Here is a 19,252-nt window from a genome sequence, read left to right as displayed (position 1 = left end):
TCCTCCTCCTGTTTCTGTTCCCTGACAAATGATATGCTGTCACGATTTTGTAGATGGGTAAATGGTGGCCATATGGAGGGGTAAAGAATATAATGGTCTGCCCAGAATCCTTCTCTATTGTTTGCTAATTTGCAGTATAAGTATATATGACTGTACAGTTCTACATATAAGGATGGAGTAATATATCTTTAGAGTTTTATTTCTCTTGTTAAAAATGCAGATTTAATCCGTTTAAGTTAAACCTGATGTAAAAACATAATTGATTCCACTGTCCACGACTTATGGATGTCAAAGCACCAGGACGCCTGTGTCAATAAACTGACCGAAACTCAGTTAAAGACTTTAGAGGTCTTTACAGACAAAGATCTAAACAGGTCAGGCCTAGCATTTTCAGTTGAAAATCTGATTTATTTTTTATCCTAAGAGAAAAGAAAAAATCGGTGATAAATATTTGCGTGCATTTCTAGGCACCAGTGCCCTTTTCTGGGGTAGTTCTTCCCCACATTTATCTAGTTGAATCACCACAGGGTCAGATAGCAAGGTATAGGATAGCTTACGGAGTCTTGTCCAATCCTTTCACTAGTCACTCTCAGATTTATTGTGTGTCATGTTTCAGTCTAATTTTACTTCCTTCTTATGCTGTCCTTCTGCTGTGCCTCTGTATCATGTGTTTGTTCTGTCGTGTCCCAGACTATGCCTTGCTCTGGTAACCTTATTTTTGCCAGACAGAGATGAAGAAGTAGCCATACCTGCTACACAGTGGGAGGTCACCACATTGTTGAGCCGTGGTCAGGATATGCCCCCCTTTGAAGAGCCTGTGGCCACCAGAGAGCCACACCAGATGATATTCTCCCTGTTTTCAGGATCATGCGATCGCCCCTTTTTCCTCACATGACTCACCCCTTAGTCTCACAGAGGGGGTGTCAAGAAAGGTGAAGGGTCTTGCTGGGGAATTTCTGTTCGTTAGAGAGCAGTGTAAATGGAGGAAGGGATCCTGCACAATTGCGAGAATAGCTTTTTGACTAGTTGACTCACAGAGAATGTGGGAGTTGCATTTTCACTTGAAAGCAAGGGTGAATTAAAATCCAATTAAGAATCTGTAATGATGCATTTTTAATTGTTTGTGTTGCAAGAGTTTTTTGTAGAACTGAACAGGATGATGTACACCAAGCCTACTAATCAAATATGGATAAGTGGATTTGTTTATAGGTGTTTCCCAGACCTCGGAAGTGAGCCATGCAGAAGAGAGAGCATGAAGGTTATCTTGTACTGCATATAGGAAAACGTGACACTTCTTGCATCATATTTTACCATTACTTCTTGCAATGGAAAACAGGGGACTAGCAAATTAAATATTCCCGTGCCTCACTCACGTGGTCTTGTCCCATACAGACTGTGCCACTGACTCAGGTGAAGGTGGTTTGCAAGAGCAAGTTTATAGTTTTAGAAATTCTGAAAATTTTGAAAACAAGAATTCTTGCAAACCCAACTGAGAACCGAATGCCAAATAACTAAGGAGACACTTGTAACATGCCTCTTGGGTCTTCTAGAGCAATCTGCATTAGCTTGGGTCCACTGACGTTAGTGGCAGAGTAGACTGAAATTTTCCACTAAGATTTTTTTTCATTAAAAAAGATTTTTTGTTTGAAGAGAATATTTAATTTGCATCGCAAAATCTTTAATTTAGGTCAAAGATGTAACATTCCTTCACAAACTAGAAATAGAGAGTATATTTTAGATTTCAAGCTAAATTTTAGTTGGTTTTCAGGCAGATAAAAGGTTTTGATTATTTTTTTTTCCCAGAAGTTACATTTTTAGCAAGGACTTTTGGAGGAGGCAGAATATTTCAAGATTATTTTTTTTTTGTGAAAATGGTGTACTTTAAAGATGTTCTTGTCAACCAGATTTCACCAGCTGAAAGTAGCTCCATTTAGTGGTGACTCATTAGGCAACCTAAAAGATAAGACAATTAAAATCAATGTATACTGCTTACTTAGACTTTTTCCATGCCCTTACTTCAGGGAAGGGTCTGTTTCCAATGCAAATAATTTGTCCAGAACATCACGTTACAGGTTACACCATTTACTAATATAATGCTTTTATTAATATAGTTATTGCGTTTAATTTCAGTGCTTGGGACAATGCAACACAATAAATCATGCAGTCAGATTGAGTCAGCTTGGTTTGGACTTCATGCTTGGAATGTGTTGCGTATGTTGTAAGGTGCTCCTTCTTAACAATAGGTTTTACTTCTCTGAACTAACATTTTATGTTTTGGAAATAAGTCAGAGTAATGGTAAAATAGTTCTATATAGTTCTCTAACAGTTCTCATACAAGTTCTATAACTGTTAATGTCACTACTGTTTACGTGCAAACATTTATAAAAACTAATGCTGCAGTCACAAATGTTAGCCGGAGTTGTTGACCAAAATATGAAAGTGGCCAAACTGTATTTGTATGCAGTAAGGGTTTATTGATGAGACAGAGACAGAATTTATGGGGGAAACGCACTCAGATACACATACATGCTTCTGCCACCATCCTGCTCGGGTGCTAGGTAGGTCAACAGTTTCTTGAAGACTCAAGGTTTTTTGGAGCCAGCAGGCAGGCAAGGAACAAGGAGGAGGAAGAACAGGCGTTATTGGAGACAGTGTCCTTGAATAAGGCAGGAAGAGCAGGTGGAGGGAGAGAAGGAGAGTGTGGGTCCTTGAAGCACGCAGAGACTACGGGCAGGGTGCTCTCATAGCTCTGATGATCCTGTGATTATTCTGCAACAGTGTTTTCCATTTTGATTGTTGCCCCTAAATTCAGTGTCCCTAAGAACTGTTAATATTTAGGCAATAAAAATCAGAGAAGATAGCGCTGGAAGGAAAGTGATAGGTTCTGTGATTATTGTTGCCTGCACATTAGTTGTTTTTCATTAGTATTTCCATATTGAAGTAGCAGGATGGGGAATAAATGAATCTGCCTGCTTCCTTTGCTTACCTCTGTTACCTTTGGACATCTGAATTTTAATACATGGATAGTGTTGTTTGCTACTTCCATAGAGGCCAGCAAGAAGCCAGACAGGCAGCTTTCTTCTTCATCTATGTGGGAAGCTAGCCTTTGGGAGAGGCAAATTTTCTTACAAACTCAGTGAAAACCAGTTGCTTAGATGGAGATGTTAAAAAATAAAAAAAAAAAGTTAATGAGGACACGATCACCAGTCAGAGAGTTGGGATCATCATCATTGTGCACAGAAGTGACACAGTTCGGGTTTTTTCCAACATTTGGATTTGTTTATTTATCTAGGGACAAATGCCAAGTGGGGAGTGAGTGGTCTTTCTCCAAAGTCTCTGGTAGTCTGTTTTGGAATTGGTAATGCTGTCACTTTAAGCATCTTTTCTGTTTTTCTCCTGTTTCCTGGTTGTATTGTGGAATCTGTGCTTCTGATATATACCTGTATGACCTGTGTTTTTTCCCTTCTTTAATCTAGGTATGTTTTTTTTCCTTAACCAGCCACTTTCTGAAAATGAGGAATTTCATTAGTATGATTATGATGTATTTATAACCCACAACATCTTCTCCCAGGTCTTTTCCTATCTTGATTTCTGCTTATCTCCCTTACCTTGAAATAAATGGGAAGTAATTGTATGGAAATCTGAAAACTTGTGGTATAAATGAAGCTTTGAGCTTGCCTTATGCAGAATATCAAAGTAGGTGATCCTAATGGTTCCCTTAACCTTTAAAAGCTACAGTCAGGGCTGGTTGGAGAGTTTCTGTTAAGACTGATTGTAAACAGTGTCTGGTTCTCCAGCACACATTTTCTCACAGGAGAGGAATTTCTACATCATTTAAAGTTTTTTTTTTCCCTTTTTAGGCCAATGGATGCAGAGTTCTTTTGTTGTCTGCCTTTGCTGCTCCCCTGAAATTCTTTTCATGACACATTTCTTTCAGACTATCCTGTTGTGGTCCCTCATAGGAACTCTAACTTGCCTCAGATCTCTCCCTCCACAGTTAAAGTCCTCACACCCACCTCATGGTGCACTGCTTCCTAAGGCGAAGAATCATGAGAGATTGTGTGCATCATGAGAGAAGTTACCTAGCCAATGAATTCAGGCCTTTCTGAAGCAAAATCACAAGACTTGCATGTTTCTACTTGAAAAGTCAAAATCAAAGGAATTAAAGTCCCATTTTTCATCCAATTCAGTCCAGGTGTTCATATGATTTATAATGCTTCCATGAGAGCTTAAAGAGCAATTGTCTTAGTCACAGTAGAGGAAAAGACTGGTTTTTTAAGGTGCACAACTTTGTATCTCTGTTAGTTTTTTTAAGTGTGGGACCTGAATTTTTACCTTGAACTGTCATAAAATCTTTAAAAAATTGCTAAAAGTAACATTGAAGTCCTTTGATCTATTCATCTTTGTCAAAGAATGATCACCTATGCCATTATTCACAGATTTGTGTTCTTCCATTATGGCAGTTGCACTACCTTTGCAGCCAGTGGTTCAGTGCTCTACATTCTTTATCATTGGATGTGTTTTCATGTCTAGCTTATCTGACATGTTACAGCACGAGAGTGTTCTTTGTGTATTCCATTATGTGCATAAGGAGTATTTTTCTCCAATCCCGTATCTGGCAAACTTCTATGTACTTGAGGATGGTTATTGTGCTCTCTTTGGGCTTAGCAGTCCCATTCCTCTGTCATTCTGTGTACATCTTGATTTTTCTTTGATGTGTTTCCTCGATCTGTCACTTGGCCTTAATTGAGCTAAATAGACTATAACTTTCCAGATTAAATTTAAAGGATTCTACAGTAGGGTTTACTGTCTAACTGGATAAACACTTGTCCAGTGGCAGGGCATAGTAACAGGGGCCAGAATGATTCTTTCAGCAGGCATGTGCCTTAAAATAATTGTGGTGGTACATTTTAGCAGCTTTAGAGGCTTTTCAGCATAATGCTAAAAGAAAACTAACTCTGACACTAAGTTAGTTCTGAAGAGGTCCCTGTTCATGTGGCATGTGAACAGCTGCAGGTTATTTTAACAATAATAATTTGGTTGTAGGAAAATATATTTCTTGTAGCAAAATTATGCAATCTAATTTTTATTTTTCATTTATGTTTGTAAAACATGAATGTTATCTCTCATAAGGGTATTTTGTATAAATCCATGGTGACCTCAGTATTAGGTAAGCTTACTACATTTTTCTGCAGATGATTTGTGTGTTGAAGTGTGCTGCAGAAAGTTTGTACCTATAGAAAGATGCTAAAAAAATATTTTACTGAAACCTAGAACCTCAGAGACATGAATGGAGGTAAAACAGCTCTGTAAGTTTTTAGTGATCACAATTAGGGAGAATGAGCTTTGTCACAAGTCATGACTTAGGAAATCTGTGGATCAGCAGTGCTCTGTACCTCTAGAGTTTGGTGATTTACAGTACACCTGACTGGAAAATCATGATGAAAATGTCATTTGAAATACTAACAGTGACCTGCCTTTTGCAGGCCAGTCGATAGTGTTGTGTTTGTTTTGAGCTAAAAAGAATAGAAATCAAAGGTCTTAGAATAGTCTGTTGAGTTTGTAAGCCATTTGATTTCTAAAGGAGATGGATGAGCGAATGGAGCTACCTATGTTATTTAAAACTTGCCTTGGAATGATTACATTGCTGATCCAGTAACATGAGGCAAATGGCAGTTTTAATCTTTTGTTATTACCAGCGTTTGCAAAGCATCAGGACACTCTAGGAATTAAGGTGAAGTGTGACAGCTTTGAAAGCTGCCATAAGAATCAAGAATTTTAGTGTATGCTCTAATTTAATTTTCTACTGTAGTCAACACGCTTGCTGTGTAGCGTTTTTATGATGTGTACGAAAGGTGGGGCAACTTGTATGAAGGTGAGGCTCCGGTCATGCACGTAATTTCATTTTGTGGTATGGAAGGATTTAGAAAGCATGGTGATGTTTTCTGAATTGTATCTCTACTGGTTGCTAAACGTAAACAACTTTTATCAAACTGTATATATGTCCTGGCTTGAGGTAAAACAGAACCAACTTTCTGTTCAGTAATTTTACTTCCTAGGCCTCTTCTGACTCCCTGAAATTAACAGCATATTGTGTTCAAAATGGTTCGTTTTCAGCGTGATAAGACCAATGTTTACAGTCTGTGCCAAGGCATGGTACGCAAGGAGGCTCTTGCTTATACTTATTGCTGTAACAACCAAGGGCAGCTAACTTTGATAGTTGCCCCGTTGGAGGATCGGAAATGGAAGAGCGTAGAGGGGTCACACGTGTATGGAGGAGTGGACAGGACAGGTGACCCAAAATTGACCAACAGGGTATTCCATCCCGTCTGCCCCATGCTCAGTATAAAAGCTGAGGGATCAAAGGGTCAGCTCTCTTCAACAGCTGACGTCTGAGGAGGACTCTGTCTGTTCAGGACTCTGTCTGATCCATGTGTTCCTGACTCCAGCTCTGGAACCCAGTTCCCACCCGTTGCCGAGTCCAGTCTGGGACTTCCCCAGTGCCTGATGGTGCTGTCATCCTGGGAGCTTAATACGGTTTTGTATATATTGTATCTATTTCATTATTTTCCTTTTTATTTTACTATTAATATTTCATTAAAGTAGTTTAGTTCCTTCTAAACTCATAAATCTCTTTATCTCTCCTCCTCCTCTCTGTGTATGAGAGGCTGGGGAGAGCATCTGTCGCTGGCAATTGGCCAATTTGTCCAAAACCGCAACAATATAGTGCCTTTTTGTTCCACCATTTTTAATCTGTTTTCGTATTTCTGTTCTTTCACATGTAATTGACTATGTATTACTTGCACAATTTTTGTTTTTTTTTTTTCTTAAGTAAGTCCAACAAACTGTACAGAAACGACAGGGACAAGCAGCACTATCATGTTGAGTGTGGCCTGTTCCTGCAGTGGTCGCCTTTTCAGCAATTGTTGAGATGTGGAAAAAAAATGTATTAGATCCAATACACTTGGAGTCTGGGTCAGATCTTGTCAAGACCATCTTTGGGCTGCACTTGTCCCACTGATTTTTGGTATTTTTAAACCTGTTTTTAAATTAGCGTCACTGCAAAGTTGAAACTGACCCAATTTGATTACCTCATGCACTGGGGTGAAGCAAGAATGAGCTGTGTTGAAGTAAGTGAAGGTTAGGTGTGTAAAAGCAGCATGAAAGGAGAATCTCATCCAGACTACTATACCAGTGTAGTCTAAATGCGGCTTGCAGTGGTGTTTCCGTCTGATCACAAGCGTGTGGGTGGCTATACAGAATCAGAGCAAAGATTCATCTAGCTCATATACTCGTTTTGAGACTGTTTAGTATTGGAAACATCAGGAAAAGGATTAAGAAACAGGGCAGTTTTGGAGAGATCTTTTTCTTCCTGTATCTTCCCAGCTGCTGATGGTTGGTCAGACTTTCTGAGCTAGACATTTTCCTCGTAAGAGAAAGAGTAGAGCTGTTCAGGCAGCTGTAATAGCCAAATGCCCCTTGCTATGTCTGACTTATATTCCCTGTGATGGCATTTCCTAACCCTGTTAATTTTCCAGCGCCTGCTTCGCTGTCTGCCTGCACGGGTGCTCTGTCAAGCTTTGGTGAGTTTTGGGGTGTGGAGCGCGGTGAGCCACAGCAGAGGGCTCCCCGGCGCGGCGATGAGCCGTACCCAGTGCCTGCATGCTGTGTGTGGGCGGAGGGGACACGGCTCGGTTGAAATAGCTGCTCTCGGGATTTATAAAGCACCCATGACTGCCATACGTTAAAACTGAAGTAAGACCCATTCTGAGGAGTTTCCTAAAGCGGGATGGTATGGGTGTAGCCATCACTTGCCTTCTCTCAGCATGGTTTTTCTTCTGCTGCTTGTAACTGGGCTTTAGGAACGATTTTGACAGCTAAGTTCTTTGGTCATTAAGCCAGAATTATTTCAGCTTTGGAGAGTATTTGAACAACAGTCCTGGGAGTTGTGAGGAAGAAAGAGGAAAATTTACCTGTGTGCAGATTTTTGCTGCAATGTTTCAGTGGGGGTGGATGATTTACTCATCAAAGCCCCAGTTTGGTTCGAAGTCAATGGCCTGTTTACATGCAACATGGGAAGTCCAACGGCCTGGCCCATATATATTGGAGAAATCACTTTGTCATGCAAAGCCGTTGCAAACTACACATGTAAGAAGATGCTGTGTTTTAAGAGATATAAAGCACTGCCAGGTTTGAACTTAAGCAACACCAAGGCCTGTAGTCTGAAGGCAACATACATTTCAGATTTAAATAATTCTCACTGGCTTCTGTTGGAGTTGTTCCAGATTGTGCCAGTTATACTGGATCAGAATCAGGCTATGTTCCTTTGTAATAGTCAAGTGCCTCTCAAAATACTTCCCTCTCTTAAAAATTATCTGACAAATTTGTGGCTGCTTTAGGTAGACCTGTTTAGAAAAACAGGAATACAAATTCAAGTCACAGATACTAAGTCAAGTTGTTGCATGTCATCTGAGCCCTGATAGCTCTACATATGTTCTTAGCCTCTCACAAATGGGCAGTACCTCAGTCAAATAGGCTGTTTCTCTGCTTGGTTTACCCACATGATAAGCAGTTAAGATCATACCGGGAGCCTTGCAAACATAAGTTGAGGCATGACAACCTGTGATTAGTCAGTAGTGCCTTTGAGTTCATAGACTTTTGGGAAAGCCTGCTCCTTTTGTGTTGGTACTGTGTGTTGTACAATCGTACAAGTTTGGAGAGGGAAAACTATTTACATCGGACCTCCTAGAATGAATTTAAGATAAAATTATAACCAAACATAAATATATGCAAATATTTTCATGCGAGGCGTGTAATACAAATGTTCACAGAGGCTCTTCAGAATGTGATTAACTTATGAAGTCTTCCCACCAAGTTCAGTAGCAATTAGTTCTCCTTCACAGGTGAAAGTCAAAGCCGTAAGTAATAAGGATGAATCTAAGGAAATGATTCAGAATTCCATAATCCATTATCTTTCTCTTAATTTTACTTAATTGATTTAAACACCGTGATCCATCAGGCATCAGTCCCCTTCCATTCTATAGGTATCATATGTACTGTATTCCAAAGCACTGGAAGCAAATTGTGATATGTGGTGTGAAGATGATCAGAGTCAAAAGGATACCAGTTGAATACTTGTAGTGACTTTAAATTATTTTTTCATTTACCTGTATTTCTTGTGCTTTCTTGTTCATGCTAATTGATTGTCTATATTTCTTTTAAAACTGGCTGAATTTGCTTTGAGATTCCTTTTTGAGGTAGTTTTGTCTTCTGCTTGCCTCAGACTCCCCCTCCTCATTCATCATCCCATTTGCAGTGTCTTTAGTGCAGCCCGTCAAGAGTAGGCATTTTCAAAAAGCTTTTTCTTCTTTTAAGCTTTGGTGCCTAATCAAAGAGATGGTTGCTAAGAGATTTTGGAAAGCATCATTAACAGGGTCTGATTTGCTCTTTTTCTTACCTTCCATGCACAGGTTTCAGATGAGAATTTGTGAGTAAATGGGATAGCAGCATCCCGAAACATTCCTGTGCTGAGATTGTACCAATGGACAGAATACAAGGAGACTGTGCCAGTCCCGTGCCACCAGGAAATGCAGAGAGGAGCAGGACTGGAGAACAAGACTCAGGACTAACAGTGTTGGGAAAAGCACATGAGTTCTTTCAGATTTGTGATGTGGAAGGCAAAGGCTTCATCACTCGTCAAGACATGCAGGTAAACCAAAACTAACTATGTGAAATGACAATGCGAGAAGCTCCTAATGCCCTTAATGAGTTGAGTCTGGTTAATCTAGAGTTAAAAATTGTAACACCATCCTGATAACTTTAAAGAGATATGTAGGATTTAAAATAATCTCTTTGAAGTCTTACATAATACTTGCATTTGTTTCCACAGACAAAGAAAAAAAAAAAGAGGAAAAGCAAAGTAAGTGAAGTTTAAAAAATGCCCCAGGAATCCAGGAGTTTAATTTCATTCTTGTTGCGAAAGTTGAAACTCCAGTGAATTCATTACTTGGTGATTTGCCACAGCATCATGAATGTATTCAGTCCACCAATTTTATCCTGTTTTTTGAGCAAAATTGTGTAAATAAAGTCTTTCCCTTTGGTTTTATCTGCCAGACAATGGTGAACTCTCAGTTGGATCACATATATTTGTAGGAAGTACAAAGGAACCGTATTTTATCATTATTTGGTGTTCACAATAGTCTTACCAAATTGTTCTTAAATTGTTTGAGGGGCCAAAATCAGAGATGCTGAAAATGTTGATGGAAAAACCCAATTATATAACAAAATCTTTTGAAAAATGGAATTGGGTGTATATTGCAGAAATGATAATTTGAACCAGTATGTAGCAGAAAACAAGAATGTACTTATACTGGACATGCAAAGCATAATTTCATTGTGTTAATCCATTTCTACTTCAGTACTTATGGATGAAATAGAATTGGGGAGCAGTAGCAAAATAAATTCAGCGCAATCTATTAACAACAGAAGCATCTAATACAAAATATAGAAACCTTCCAAATCCTCAGAAACAAGATGTATCTGCATAAAGGAAAATGCAAACGAAACACTTTTAACTATCTATGTTGGAAATGCAAAAACCTCATAGTCAATTGCTCGGATTACTAGCTCTCAAGAGCTTTCTGTGCAGTTGTGTGTTGCTGAGTTTTGTGATGACGTGTGCTAATTCTGCAAAGCTGAAAAAAGATAGGAGTGCAGATGCTTGCTGTGCTGTAGGCTTTACCAATATACATTATCTCACTGAAGTAACTGAATGCAAACAAACAATATGTTGTTAGTGTTAATTTTGGTAAATCCAGGTCCATAGAGAAATCAATGGATTGTAATTTTATTGCCTTTCCAAAACTTGAATGGAATACTTTTACATAGTGAATGACCCATATATGCATACGTAGGTAGGTATATATAAAAAGTATTAATATAAGGTTTTTGCAAGGAAAGTAAAAACATTTGTTTCTGTTTTGTTCTAGATTTTATGCTTAGAGTGCTGATAAATTTATACTTCAGGTTCTAAAACAGACATTGCAAAAGATGAAGTAGAAAAAGGGTTGCAAAGGGTTGCAAAGAACAGATAAAGTACATTTCTATTTCACCATGAGTATTTGTTTACCATATCTGACAACTTCAGTAGATATGTGAGTGTCTGGTTCATTTAAATACAGAAATAAGGGTGCTCAGAACACTTGAGAAGATGTTTCTTTCTGTTTTCTTTTATTTCCTACTCATCTGATTAAAGATAACATTACAAATACAAACCTTTTGAAAATATTGGATTGTCCTTATTCCACTCAGAATTTTAGTATATCAGGAGTAATTCAGATGAAACAATGCAGTTCCATTGATAAAAAAAAAAAAACCTGGGGTGAGACCCATCTCCTCCATTTGACTTTACAGTAATTTAGTGACAGTGAATAAAAATTACGAAGGAAAGTCTTCTACATTAATTGCAGCAATTCAGAAACCCCGATTCTTTGAAGCCAGTGATAGCTTTCTCATTGTCCCATCTTCCTTATAATTCAGTAGTGGATTAATAGAGATTTATTTGGATACCAGTGACAGTAATCTACAATGTTTTCTAATGGATTTGGTACCCATTATTTTATTAATATACAAAATAATGATGTTTTATACTGAACAACTGTACATGTAGACATATATTGTTACAGGTATTCATTATGTTTGATTAGAACGTCTAGTTATCTACAATCTCTGTATTCCAAACTTGAGGTTGAAATCAGTATAGTTGATTTTGATTGCCGTTTTCATGATGTTTGCTCCGTATAGCAAAGACATAAATCATAGAATCATAGAATGGTTTAGGTTGGAAGAGACTTTAAAGATCATCTAGTTCCAACCCCCAGTCATGGGCAGGGACACCTCCCACTAGACCAGGCTGCTCCAAGCCCCATACAGCCTGGTCTTGAACACTTCCAGGGATGGGGCATCCACAACTTCTCTGAGCAGCCTGTTCCAGTGTCTCACCACCCTCATAGTGAAAAATTTCTTCCTAATATCTAATCTAAATCTACCCTCTTCCAGTTTGAAGTCCTTACCCCTCATCCTATCACTACATGCCCTTGTAAAAAGTCCTTCTCTAGCTTTCTTACAGGCACCCTTTAGGTACTGGAAAGTTCCTATAAGGTCTCCCTGGAGCCTTCTCCAGGCTGAACAACCCCAACTCTCTCAGCCTGTCTTCAGAAGAGAGGTGCTCTAACCCTCTGATCATCTTTGTGGCCCTCCTCTGGTTCTGCTCCAACAGGCCCACATCCTTCTTGTGCTGAGGACTCCAAAGCTGGATGCAGTACTCCAGGTGGGGTCTCATGAGAGCGGAGTACAGAGACAGAATCCTCTTCCTCGACCTGCTGGCCACGCTTCTTTTAACGCAGCCCAGGATACAGTTGGCTTTCTGTGCTGCAAGCACACATTGCTGGCTCATGTTGAGTATCTCATCCACGAACACCCCCCAAGGCCTTCTCCTCAGGTGTTTACTTCAATAAAGTAAATCAGTTTTTTCCTTAAAAGGCAACAAGCGTTGATCACTTTTGCATCCTGCTGTTTGTTAGTTCAGTATTACTTACCATTAATGAAGCATTGCTTCGAATGAAGATGCTAACATTAAGCTTTTTAATCTTTACTGATGTGGTATGAGGCATGGTCTTCAACAGAAAGTGCTGAGTATCTAAAATCCAATTAACTTCAGTGGAACAGATCTTGCAAGCAAAGTTTTCTAATGTGTTATAATACAGTAATTATATTAAAGTTTTACTCCTCCCTGATTATATCATGGTGCTTATTTTGAAATTATGTTAATACTTGTTGTTTGGCATTTTTTATTCCATTTCAAAATATTAAGTGCACTCAACTTTCAAACAGACAAAAGGTTGTCTGAAATTGCAAGAAAGCAAATTCTACCTAAGACCTGAAACCAGAACTTTGCACTTCGGGCCATGAGGTTATAATCAATAACAAGAACTAGTGTTGCAAAATGTTTTGGCTTAATGCATATAGCAGAATTGGGTTCAGATCTTGGTCTGTTATTTGACCTCTGTCTTTTTATTTAGCAGAGTAAATGATTGGTGTTTTCAGATAAGTAGCATAGAGGTCATGAAATCACAGACCACATTGGGTGGCAATGCAGATAGATTTCTGTTTAAGCTCCAGTGGTATCTTTGGATAAGTTTTCTTTCTTTTCTTTTTTTTTTTTTTTTAATGTTTAAGAGCCTCATGTCGAAAGGATTTATGTATTCTTACAGTAAGTGCTAATGAGCAAATAAATAAAAACACCCCTATGAGACCAACAATAGCATTTTGGGATTTTTTGAAAAATAAAAATAAGACATTGGGAAAACATTGACTTAGTCTTAGTAACAATTGTAAGTGTGGCCTCAGTTCATCAAAGTCAATAAATTATCATCAGGGAATTTAATGGAGCAAAATGTTGGTGCATTCTTCAAAATGTCCTATTTTCATATTTTTTTCAAGAAAATGCAAGTAATTGTGGTGTTTTCTACTGCAAAATTAGTATAATTCCATTCAGAATTTGAACCCTGCAATAGGGCGCTCCAGCTGTGGTTGGTGAAGCACAGTCAGGTTTGCAGCAAGACCCACAAGCAGTTGTACAGGAGTAGCAGGTGGGTCTGTGTTTGTGACATGGTCAGAAAAGGACAGCCAGCTCCTTCAGCAGGTCCCAAAGAACTGGCATTAGGAGTACAGTTCCTGTTTTTCTAAGTGTAAAAAGAGTAATTTGTCTGAAGCATCTCCGCTGTCATCAGTGCTGTGTAGGATGTAAGAATTTTACAAGAGAAGCTAATTTTAAAAAGTTTCCCTTTAGGTCTGAGAGATTAAAATTAAAGTTGTGGGAAGATGAGTGTGTTTAAGTGAGAAACTGATAATATGTCTGATGAGTCACTGATGAAACAACTTATTTAGACATCAAGTTTTCTTAATTTTTTGGAAGCAAGCAGCAATGTACAATTAATCCTGCTCAGAAGTCCCTTTGGGACTATTCCAGATGGTTCTGCCCTTTAGAAGTTCTGTTACTTTTCCTTCTCAAGATTACCTTGGCATTCCTTTTACTGTTCTTCCCTTCAACTCATACAGGTCCATAATGTATACCCTAAACCCATCGTTGCAGCCAGGGAAGTTCTGGTTAACGCACTCAGCCAATTCTTACCTTGGTCTTACCTTATATGGCCCAGTATATTGTATAGTCATTTCTATTGTTCTTGATTTGCTGAAGAGACTTTCTTCAGTGCTAAATCCCTTCCCCACGGTGGCATAGATTAGCACTTTTGTTCTGATGAACTTTATCAATGTATTAGCTTGCAATTTTAATATGTTATATATATAATAGGAGCAGAAGACTTCACTAGCGTGTATTTATATTGCTTCCCAAACTGAGGAAAGGTTTTATTCTTCCTAGTGTTGCCTCCCAGTGGAAATCATGCCGTTGTAATTGTTTGCCACTCCAGTTTCCTCCTATTTCTGGGAATCTGTCTATACTGTTAAAAGAATTACAGTAAAACCATTAGGGCCAGATTCAAAGAAAATGGTGGTGTTTCTTTTTTCTTTTAGGCTGTCTTTAGATTCTCAGGAAAAGATAAGTGATTTTGTGGAGCTGGTTTCATGAAATTTGGTTGTTTTTTTGGTGTAAGCATGCTGCATTTCAGAAGTAGATAGTCAGGAACTACATTTTACTCATTACAGGAGCATCAGGTTTGCTCCTTGGACCATGCAGCTTTCTTATATTTGTATATTTACACATTTCAAAGCAGCTTTAATTAGGACAGTATACCCTCTATAACGTCCTTGTTCAGAGAGTCTCTTGCTTGACCTCATGACATGGAAGGAACGAGGCGTACAGTTCTGCTAGCAGGTTTGTCCAGCTGCATGATAATGAAGGCATTTCACCAAGATAATCAAGCCATTTAGCCAGGATGCCTTAAACTCCACCTCAAGTTGTACCCCTTCTCTGCGTGATTGGAATCTGTGTCCCAAGGAGATTGTTCTGACTGATTTCGTATAAAGGATTCATAGAGGCAAATAACGAAGTCATAATCTCCCCCAATTGATGTTTTATGCTGTGATTCATTTGAATTTTCACTCTGGGAAACAAAAGGACCTATCCTTCTGTATTATGAATGTTCTGTAGAATCTAGTCTTCCTCTCATCCTGTAGTACTGGGTAAAGTTGCTGCGTGTTTTGTCTTTCCAGAGGCTGCATCCTGAGTTACCACTTAGCCTGGAAGAGCTTGAAAAAGTTTTTGTTACCTTGGATGCTGATGGCAATGGCTCACTTACCCCAAAGGAGTTCACCACAGGATTCAGTGAGTTTGGAAAGCATGTCTCCTGTGTAGAGCTTTATTCACTCTCCATATCAATAAAGAAGCATTTTATCTTAATGATACACTTAATGATACACACAGGGAGCCAGACTATTTCCTAGATATAGCAGATATATGTAGCAGATGAAGAAATAGTCAAATTATGTCTGTAAATGGACAAAGGGCTCCAGGGTCTTTGTCTCCTGTGTAAGATGGCAAATCACGGCACAATGTGAGGCATATGATGTAACCACCCGAATTACACCTGTTTTAAGCCATGGAGTCGATCTATGAACAAATTTTGGAAAAATTACCTTGAGGGGAAAAAAAAAATCTTGTGTTTTATTTCATATCAGATCATATCAATTGATCTTTAGTATGTTACTCTTCAATGACATGGCTTCTTATAGTAAGTTCTGAAAATGCTAACATGTGATTTCTAATTCTTAGGCCAGTTTCTTTTGGGGCAGATTGCTTTGGATAATGAGATGATGCAGCAATCAGAAGGTGAAACAGCCTGCCCACTTAAATGCAAAGAGACCGTGAGTGATGATGAGGATGAAGAATTCCAGTTCTCAAATCTGATGGATCGGCTTGGAGCTAAAAAGGTTTTGGATGAGTGAGTCTTCGCAACAATAATAATAGATTATATGATCTTTTATAATTCAGGTCTGGGTTTGATGGAATGGAGTCCAAGATGAATGATGAGAACCAAGGCTGCTCAGTAACACAGTGATTCTTTAAACATTAATTTTCTTGGTTGCCAGAGTTGATAAAATGCCATTCAATCAAAATTTCCAAGAGCAAAGCTATTGTACTTCAAGCATATGAAATGTGTGTTTGTGCCATATGAAAGCTATGCCATTAACACACTGATGTACCATGGGTTTGAACACAGATAATTACTGGCATGATCCACAGATGCCACTGATTTTCAATCAAACAATGCATGATGCCTGCTTTTTTTGGCAAGGGCTGTGTTTAAGGTGCAGCAGTTTACTATAAGTAAGAATATTTTCTCCGCTTTTTGTGCTTTTTCTCCCCTCCATGCATAATTGCATATTGTGATTGCTCTGATAACACTACCTCTTCCAGGACCAGGATGACTTACTCTGAAACACTGAACACAAAAACTGCTCGAAGAGCTTCTTGTGTGTTGGCCTGACATTCATTGATCTATCACAATGAATGTTCTAGATCAAAAAGGCATGGGGCAAAAATGGGAGAGAATCTGGACAAATAGTGGGAATGTTTAAGAAATACGTAAGTGATTCTTAGCATGAAATAGAAGTCCTCATCAGTGCTTCTCTTCACCTGACTGCCTGTTACAGGAAAAAGTTGATTGTCAGTTGGTTGATCATCCTGAAGGTCTTTCACTATGAAGAGATTTTTATCACCCACTTTTTCTAGCCTTATCCTCATTTTGTCCTATAAATATAGCACTCTCTAATGGCTAGGTTCAGGCTTACAATGCACATGTAAGAGAATGAGTCAGGAAGAAACAAGCAAAAGAAGTTGTTCAGGAGAATTTAGGCAAAGTAAAAAACCCATTATCATTCACAGTAGAATATCTTTTTTTCCAGCATCCACTGAACAGATTTGGAAACAAAATGTTCTCGTCAGATCTTTAAATCAAAATTTTCAAGATGTCACGGTCTGATTTTTGTAGCAGTCCCACAGTGGAATTCAAATGGGCTGAAAATTAAAGAAGACAGTACAAATGCTCTTTGTTAAATTGTCTAAGTAACTTAGGAGACTGAGTCTCATTTATTTCTCATGAGGAGGTGTTTTTGATTAGCTTTCCCACTGCCCCTTCCCTGCTAGATTGTGGCAACTTGTGATAGAAGTGACAGGGTGGTACAGTGTATCTTGTCTGTCTCCTTTTTTACCCATTCCTGTTTAGATGAAGTGTCTGGCAAGCCACCCACTAAACAAGCAGTTCCTGTGATTCTCTGCAGCCATGCATGGCCAAATTTTATGATGCATTTTTTGGAATAAATTAAATTTCCATCATTTCCCACCCACCTCATCATTTTCAAATCTAGCACTGCTTAAGTAGCCCTTGTTTTTAATAAGCCATGTGTTCTGACCAGCGGTGCCCCAAAGCCTCCATCCACTACGATGCTGTGAACGTTTATTGGAACCTGAGAAATATTCTCTCTTAATGAATCCTTTACGATCTCTTCTTTCAGTGACAGTGATGTGAAGCAACTTTGGTTGCAGCTGAGAAAAGACGAACCTCATTTACTTTCCAATTTTGAAGAGTTTCTGGTCAGAATTTTTTCCCAGCTCCAAGAAGCAGATGATGAAAAGAACGAGTTGGAATGGGCCCTAAAAAAGTTAGTAGTACTTTTTTTTTTTTGGACTGTTTATGTAATTTTCTATCTTACCTACTATTTGAATCTTTGAAGTAAACAAAAGTATTTCAGTGGCGAACTAAGGATTATAATCACTAAAATGCCTGTAACATAAGATTTTTATTAGTCATGAAGAGTACCAGTAAAATTATTTATACTGAAGAACTGCCTGAAATTAGTTTTTCTCTTCCAGTTAACAGATTTTGTTCACTGAGAGTCTTTTGCAGATGTCTATTATTGCATTGCAGTTTTAAGACAATATTAAGCAATTCACTTCTAGTTAATCAGTTTGATTCCAGAGGACAGTCAGATTTATCAGCACTAAGATGCATGTGTCTGCATAGACTGGCCAGGATTTACTGCGGGGTCGCAGAAGATAACAGATGCTGCATATTGAGGTCTTATCCTGTCTCCTGGGTTCTTCTTGATTGGTGACAATAGTACCCTTTGGAAGTGCAGAATGAATCTGATCTTTCATCTTTCCTCCCTGACTCAACTCTGTGAGTCTATTCTCAACCTTTTGTCACCTTTCCTGGATATAGGCTGTGCTTTTGTCTTAAGTTGTTCTTTTTTTTCTAACTTGGACGCCCTGAGAAGGTGGTTTTTTGTCTTTTCTTCTGGAGCTTTCACACAAGCATATTTTTATTCATGAACCTGCATCCTGTGGTCTAAGAGAGCCGGAGGTTTCCTCCTGTCCTGGTTCAATAGATACAGTACACTGCTGCTGTTAACCATTTGTAGGTCCAGCTAGTAGTGAGGCTGAACATATATTCTCAATACACACACACATGCAGATGCACCACACATGGGGGACTGTGCAGACTAATACTGATTAGAAAGCAGTGCCTCTACTGGCACCCGCCTAAACACAAGCAGAATTCCCACCAACATGAAGGATGACAGCCTGATCCTGTTTCTCCTGTTCGGTTTGTCAGTAGTGAATTTTGTTAGTGAAAACATACACGCATCCAGCCCTCCCACACACTTACTTTATTCAGAAACAAACCTACATTCACAGATCCTTTGAATATTAGCATGGACTTTAGTCTGTCTAATGTCCCTGCCTGCACCTTGGGCCCCTTATCCATTCTTTGACTCAGACCTTGGGTCTTCCCAGATGTGGGTCTCTTCCTACTCACTGACTGGTTCAGCTGAATTGAAGTTTGCTGCCAGAATGTGTTCATTTGCTCCCTCATTAACAATCACAGATCCTTCAGATTTTAGCGTGAGGCTTTTTAAGTCCATGCTGAGACCCTAGTCCCTTTACCTCCAGTCCTCAGCTCAGACCTTGAGTTTTTCCAGGTGGGTGGTGATATCCTTCTCCTTCTATGACAAAGTGACCCACTTAGTGGATGAGGAAAAGGCTGTGGGTGTTGTTTACCTGGACTTTAGTAAAGCCTTTGACATGGTTTCCCACAGCATCCTCCTGGAGAAACTGGCTGCACATGGCCTGGATGGGAATGCTTTTCACTGGGTAAAAAACTGGCTGGAGAGCTGGGCCCAGAGAGTGCTGCTGAATGGAGTTAAATCCTGTTGGCAGCCAGTCACGAGTGGT

At 39.0% G+C, this 19,252-nt stretch overlaps 1 protein-coding gene across 2 annotated transcripts in view; it reads left to right on the top strand.

The window, feature by feature from the left end:
- The window catches only part of CRACR2A (calcium release activated channel regulator 2A), a 69,969-nt gene that overhangs the window by 2,043 nt on the left and 48,674 nt on the right, over nucleotides 1-19,252 (top strand). For both annotated transcript variants that reach the window (XM_074588190.1, XM_074588201.1), the window contains exons 2-5: nucleotides 9,471-9,709; nucleotides 15,232-15,343; nucleotides 15,791-15,959; nucleotides 17,533-17,679. In XM_074588190.1, the coding sequence (XP_074444291.1) occupies nucleotides 9,542-9,709; nucleotides 15,232-15,343; nucleotides 15,791-15,959; nucleotides 17,533-17,679 (596 nt within the window). In that variant the 5' untranslated portion in view covers nucleotides 9,471-9,541. The remainder of the gene's footprint in view (nucleotides 1-9,470; nucleotides 9,710-15,231; nucleotides 15,344-15,790; nucleotides 15,960-17,532; nucleotides 17,680-19,252) is intronic.

This window comes from Larus michahellis, chromosome 1 (genome assembly GCF_964199755.1).
Source record: "Larus michahellis chromosome 1, bLarMic1.1, whole genome shotgun sequence".
Taxonomy (NCBI): Eukaryota; Metazoa; Chordata; class Aves; order Charadriiformes; family Laridae; genus Larus; species Larus michahellis.
This window is presented reverse-complemented; position numbering and strand designations above follow the sequence as displayed.